We start from the raw sequence: 7,009 nt of genomic DNA on the forward strand, positions 1-7,009 counted from the left end.
TTTTTTTTTTTTTTTTTTTTTTTTTTTTTTTTTTTTTTTTGGTACCAGGGATTGAACTCAGGTCCTTGCGCTTGCAAGGCAGGCCTCCGAACTGCTGAGCTAAATCCCCAGCCTGAGAATTTTTCTTTCTGATCAGAGTAACTTACCTCAAATTAAAAGTATAAGTACAATTGCTACCACTTAAGATTCTCAGCATCATAAAATGAAAGAACTGCATTAGTTAGTACTTTATGTTTGACCTATCTGTACATACATAGCAAAGAAAATGGTCTATAATTGATAGAGTTGCAATCTGAGATAAAATTAAAAAGCCAAAGTACATGGAATTAAATGTGTTTAGTGTCTTCTCTTATTTTTGTATTTTTTTCATCATTTTTGGATGAACAAATACAGTAACTGATCTAGGGCAAAGAGAGGAAAATGATCTAATTGAGAAAGTATCACAATTTGGAGCAAATAATTTTAACTTCACTTTTGAAAATACATTATAATAATATTTAGATAGGTGTTTATTACCATTTTCAGAAAAATGAAACAATAAAAGAAATTAAAGAAAAAATTAATCTTAATATTTATTCTATTTCTGTAAACTTTGGAGTGAATAAATATCCCATTATTGTTGTTGTTATTATTATTATTATTATTATTTTGGTATGGGGGATCGAGCTTGGGACCTTGTGCTCATGAGGCAGGTGGTTGAACCAACCACTGAGTTAAATCCCTGGCCCTAAACATCCTATTTTAATGGGAAGCAACTGACATCATCATCTTCTGCTTGAATTAAACCCACATTTGTAAATTTTACTTAAATTAGCTCTTATCCATTTATTCTTTATTTTTCTCTTCCTTATATTCTTCCAGAAATATTTAATTTCTGTTTTGAAAACTTTGAACATGAAAAGTTATTTCTCCATAAATATGCATGATTTATTTTTGTGAGCCATCACATTGACTTAAACAGTGTTAGGTGCCTGTTGTAAATAATTGATTGAAAAAGGGCTGCCTTTGAAATAAATTAACGATGTGAAGTTATTCTTATAGTCATTGACCCTACACAGTACTCAAGAGCCTTTCAAATAAACCTCCTCTTACTTTCAAGTGTAATTCATTTGAGATGGTTTATGGTTTTACAATATACCACACATTTTAAAAATAGAAGTGGGAAACCTTATTATATATTTGTGGAATTATTAGAAACCAGGCTAAGCAAAATAGTAAATAGAAAAATATGCTTAATTTCTATTATGCTGACATCTTAAAGTATATGTGCTAATATAGTATTTTGTGTTTTCAGGCTGTTCACATTTTCTTCACCTTTAAATGAAAAGTAGGAGGAGACAGTAAGATTTTCAATCCTTCTGGACTGTCTACTTCCTGAAGAGCAATGGCAAAACTTTTAAATGGAAAAAGATTAATCCTATCACTAATTTTTCTTCTATTAAAATTGTCAACAGCAATTGAAATACCACTCTCAGGTAAAGTGACAACTTTCAATACCTACCATGGAATTTTGTTTTTGATTTTTAAGTAGAATATTTGTAAATTGAGAATAAAGCTTTTAAAATCATTCTTACATATATTTCCATCGATTTGTTGTCATGAGTCATGTTTCTTCTATTTATCTTTAGTGACTGATATTTGGCTGCAATAATTATTCTGTAGCTCAAGCATATAGCTTCTTGCATAATCTTGGCCTATGACATAAATGTAATCCATGTAACAGGTGATATTTTTGCAATACATCTAAGACAGTCAGCAGTATCACAAACAGATATTAATTAAATGATAGTGTTGGTGAAGAGAATTATGATTTAGAAGATATTTACTGGCTTTCAACAAATGATGGCAGAAAGGAATTGGATAGACTTTGTGTCCTTTTTCACAATTATTATATATTTTAAAAATGAAAATACAGAATTACAAAATTCCAAATCATCTTTTACAACTGAAAGTATAAACTAATTCGAAACAGAATGTATATTACAGTATAAGCTTAGATTAGGAGTTTAATATATATACTGGTAAAACTGGATGCAAATTTTTAACTGTCATAAAACATTCTATGCAGTTATGGTAACAGTTTAAAAATGAGATATCTGAAGTCTACAACAATTTATGTAATAACACATCAAATTTGTAATGTCTGAGTTTCCAGAGTTTCTCTTATGTTATAAGAATATGGGCTACCAAGACCCTTGGGAGATTTATTTGGAAATTTTTATCATATATTGTAGTAGTATAATTTTTTTTGCCACTTCTGTATATAATTTGAAGAATTCTAATACAAGAAGACTTTGTGTATAGTAGGATACTAGCATTGGAAATGATCATTGTGAATTATTTAAATTCTAGACCATTAGACCTCAGAATGTCTAATAAAAGTTCATTTATTAAATGTGCCAATACTGAGCTGAAATTTTCCTCTTGAAGTAATCAGAAAGACTGAATGCAAGTAGAAAAGAAAATAGTTCTATGACTCTTTAATTTTATGTGTTTAAAGCCATTTCTAAGAACCATTTTCCATTACTCAATGTAACAGTTTTATATTACAGGGGCCGCATCTAGTTGCACATCTCCACTACTGCCCAGTTAAGAATCCCTTGTCCTCTGTTCTTAGCAGAGACTTGAGCTTTAAGGTTTCAGTTTCTTAAAGATGTCCACTTTTTCTACAGACATAAAGATGTAAAATTCTCTACATATTCACCTACAGTCTTTCAGCCTACATAGTGTATCAGACTTCATCACTGGCCAGTCTATTTACAAACATTCTGAGAACCTGTAAAATCTCTTTTTTAATGGATTCTTTTGTATGAGAATGAAATTTCAAGTTGAAAGCAGCAAAGTTGCCACTGGGCTTCCTGATTCAGCTTTCTGATCACATTCTCTAACAAATACATTAAGCCTCCATCTTTTCCCACTTGTTCCTTAGTGGTGAAGGGTGTGAAATTTTGTATTAATCCATGGTGCACATTTTTATTCTAGTTGTCTTAGTTACTTATGCATTTTCATACTGCAGTGCTTTAGACAACAGTTGTTATAAAATATTAATGACATGTTTTCAGAACAACTGGATATTATCCATTTATTTTAGTACTCTAGAGCGCTCACTAATAAATGTAGCCAAGGCAGGTACCCAATTTGAATGTCAACGAGTCTGGTGTCTCTCTAATTGGGCTAATTATAGAGGAAAGGATTTATAACATAGAATATATATTCATATAAACACCCAAAGGTTTTAGCTCCATTCTCTGAATAATTAGTTGCTGCTGAGTCTTTACAACCTTAGCAAATTTAGGAAAGAATAATGTTTTAATGAACAAGTTGTTTCCAAATTATTAGCTGATATCTTAGGAATTGTTGCCATTGTGTGTGTCATCCCTCACCATTTATAACTCAAATATAATTTAAATAACACAAATTTGCAACAAACTCAAGCCCCACTCTACTTAAAAATGGTATTAATTAGAAACAAGGCAAATGTCAACGAAAATATGGGTATTTCTTGCATGTTACTAAAGTGTTTATAAATATCCAATGGTTGAACTTGCATTGCTGTCTGTAAGCTAGCAATGCTTACTTATCATATTTATTTGACAAAAGTAAAGAAAATGTAATTTTAGCATTGGCAGGGGCATTTAGTTATTATTGTTAAGTTTGCTATCAATGCTGAAAGTGTGGTTCATGGACTCCTTTGGGTCCCAGAGGTACTGTATGTTCAGTTGGTCAATGAGATCAAACTCTTTTTTTTTTTTTTTTGGTACCCGGGATTGAACTCGGGTCCTTGTGCCTGCAAGGCAGGCCATCGAATCGCTGAGCTAAATTCCTGGCCTGAGATCAAACTCTTAGAAAAAGCACCTAGATGCCACTAACTGTTATTGTCACTTACATAGATGTAGGAAAGCAATAGTGAGAAGACTGCTGTTGCCCTAGCACTGGTCAAGGCTTTGGCACCAAACTTCAGGAGTACTCAAAGGATTCTTTATTGCTTTTTGTTTCTGACGAAAACATCCAAAAGACAGAACAAACCCAAATGGTTTTGCTAAAGTTGTAATTGTTGAAGGCACTAAACAATGTTAACTTTTTGAATTCTCCATTTTTTAGTACATTTTTTTCTAAAATTGGAATGAACTGGAATATGGACATAAAAAAATTCAGCTGTATCAAAGTATGATGGTTGTCTTTGTTCCTTGGTTGTTCATTGCTTGAGACCCAATGCTGCTTTTATTTATAACTGACAGACAAGTTATGGCTGCTCAGATGTGTCTTGGGCAGATACTGTTCCCCAAATGAACCAGTCAACCCTGTCACTTTCAGATAAACTGACAGTGTGTGTTGTCATGGATAAAATGTGAGTTTTCAAGAAAGCATTAAAATTGTGGAAATATTATATCCCTTGCTGTGAGCTTGAGAGCTTTTCAACACATGACTTCTCTGATTAGAGCCACGGTAACTTTAACATAAGTGAATTTTTTATATTCCATAATGAAATGTGTCAGTACGTAAAGATCTACATAATTTAGTGAGCCAATACATTTTTCTCAGATGACCACTTTGAGACATTACAAAATGTGCATAGGTAAAAAATGGATAACATTATTTAATGTAACACAGCATGAAAAGCTTATTGATAGATTTCAGATTTCACATCAAAAGGAAGATTTAACAAACTAGCACATGCTGAATTTTGGTACACTGTCCAGAAAAAAATATCTACAATCATCAGAAGGGACTAAAAAACAGCCAGTAGTTTTTCAGCTATGTTGTCTGTTTATTGATGATTTCTTCATATCTTCAGAAAAATTAACCTCCCGTGGCAGAAAGGAAGTAGAAGCAGGTATGAGAACTCAGCTGCCCTCTCAAAAAATTAAGGAGATTTGCAATAGCATAATTCAGTGCCACTCTTCGCAAGATATTTGTATATTTAATAAATGTTATTTATTATAACAGGATATTTTCAATGAATTCATAAATCAATATTCTAATGATTTTTGTTTAATTTTAATATAGTAAATATTGTTTTCAATAGCCCACATTAACAAAAATGGTTTGGAATGTCTTATAATGAGAAATGAAAAGAGTCCTAATAAAAATGCCTGCGAATAACATATCTATGCAGAATCTTCAATCTCGCAAATGTGAAAACAGAGAATGAGGCAGGACCATTCCCATGCTCACAGATTTTATGGTCCCACTTAGAGCTTGGCTGCAGAATATTATTTACCTCAGGCTCTATGCCTATCCATAAATTGCATTTCTGAGAATATGTTTGCCAAAATCAATTCCTGTTGCGGAAGAGTTTACATTCCCTTCTGAAGTCAGCATTGTGATCTGATTAGAGGTTCTAACAACTGTACCGAAGAAAGGATGTCTCAGTTTAAAAAAACTACTGAGTGCTATCCACAGTAGATCTTCCCATACACTGTCTGTGTAATATCTAAAAACTTAATCCAAATTGGTATCTTCAATTGGTACTATTTATTTATATTTTAATGCATTTATTGCGTAGTCATGACAGTCAGAAATGGGTGACAAGGTGGGAGGCAAAGTTAACACCTACTTTAAAAATTATCTGCTTTGAGAGTTAATTAACTTGCCAAACACTATCAGTTCATTACAAGGTGAGGATATAACTGCCTATGAAGACTATTAAGAAAAAAATACGTTAAAAGCTAGCTCTATTTTTTGTATTAATGATTATTTTTTGGTTAAATTTTTAAGGGAAAAGTAAAATAACTCAAATTCCCAATATGTAAGTGGAGAAAGAAAAATTTATAAGTGGACAATGACAAACACTAAAATTGCTTATGAAAAAAGGATTAACCAAAGCAATAAACAGAAATTAAAATAAAGAGAATGAGAATGGTATTTTTCTTTTGTAATAAATAGTACATTTGTATCGTTTTTATGTGCTAGTGTTTGGTGGTTGCAAGTATGTCAGGAACCAATGTAATCAAGCTCTGTTGTGGCGAATGTAGTGAAATGATCCTAGCACTTATCAAGAATCATTACTATTTCTGACCATGCAAAGAAACAGCATAAGTCTTGATTCTACAAAAGAAAAATCTCTATGCTCAAAGATACCAGTTGAAATATATTACCTGAAAAGAAAGTAATGGAAAATAATCTTTTTTCCAATAATAGGAGAATTATCAAACAAATTATATCACATCAGTAGGAAGAAACAATGTAAAAGCAATAAATTAATTATAATGTCTGTATAGAAACATGGAAACTATCATTTTCAAAGTTACTGAACTAAGGAAAACTGAATATGCATATCACAATACATGGAATACCAATAATTTTATTTATTTTTTTGAGACAAGGTTCCCCTATGTAGTTAAGGCTGGATTTGAACTCACTATGTAGCATAGGCTGGCCTGAAACTTCAGCCAACTCTTTTGCTTTACCTACACAGTGCTGAGATTACAGGTGTCACCATCATGTCTGGCTGAATGCCAGTGACTTTTAAATAGGTATTTTAAAAATGCAAGAAGACATTTTTCTTCTTTATGAATTGCTACATGATTTGGGGGTTAAACAAAATTAATATATACAGTGACATGAAATGATGCCAGTATATTTCTTTGAAGTAAAACATATTTTGCAAGGAGGAAGTCAGATTTGTTCTGTGATTTTCAGTCTTGTATGGCCCTTTAATCACCAGTACAGAAAGCACGTTTGAGTTATGTGTTATAGGTAAATTAATCTTGTTTGGTTTTTGAAAGGTTTGTTCTTTAAGCACATCTTTTAACATTTAGTTCAACAGGTTCCAACAATTGTAAAACAGTCAAAAGTGCAAGTTGCTTTTCCCTTTGATGAGTATTTTCAAATTGAATGTGAAGCTAAAGGAAATCCAGAACCAGTGTGAGTATTTCTTCAAGGTGAACAATTCTTTAAATGTCTATTGTGCCTTACTTATGCTGTTTTTCAATACAACTATAACAAACTTTTGGGACTATGAAACCAAATTTTTTTTTTTTTTTTTTTTTTTTTTTTTTTTTTTTTT

The 7,009-nt window shown here is 31.7% G+C and overlaps 1 protein-coding gene across 2 annotated transcripts in view; it reads left to right on the forward strand.

Annotated features, from left to right (window-relative positions):
* Positions 1 to 7,009, forward strand: part of Chl1 (cell adhesion molecule L1 like) — a 188,972-nt gene that overhangs the window by 112,254 nt on the left and 69,709 nt on the right. The window contains exons 2-3 of one of the 2 annotated variants that reach the window (XM_010629959.3): positions 1,295 to 1,475; positions 6,762 to 6,867. In XM_010629959.3, the coding sequence (XP_010628261.1) occupies positions 1,385 to 1,475; positions 6,762 to 6,867 (197 nt within the window). In that variant the 5' untranslated portion in view covers positions 1,295 to 1,384. Of the gene's footprint in view, positions 1 to 1,294; positions 1,476 to 6,761; positions 6,868 to 7,009 lie in introns of those variants that run through there. The other variant, XM_010629960.2, reaches the window with a different exon arrangement.

This window comes from Fukomys damarensis, unplaced genomic scaffold (assembly GCF_012274545.1).
Source record: "Fukomys damarensis isolate Sample0158 unplaced genomic scaffold, DMR_v1.0_HiC HiC_scaffold_28, whole genome shotgun sequence".
Taxonomy (NCBI): domain Eukaryota; kingdom Metazoa; phylum Chordata; class Mammalia; order Rodentia; family Bathyergidae; genus Fukomys; species Fukomys damarensis.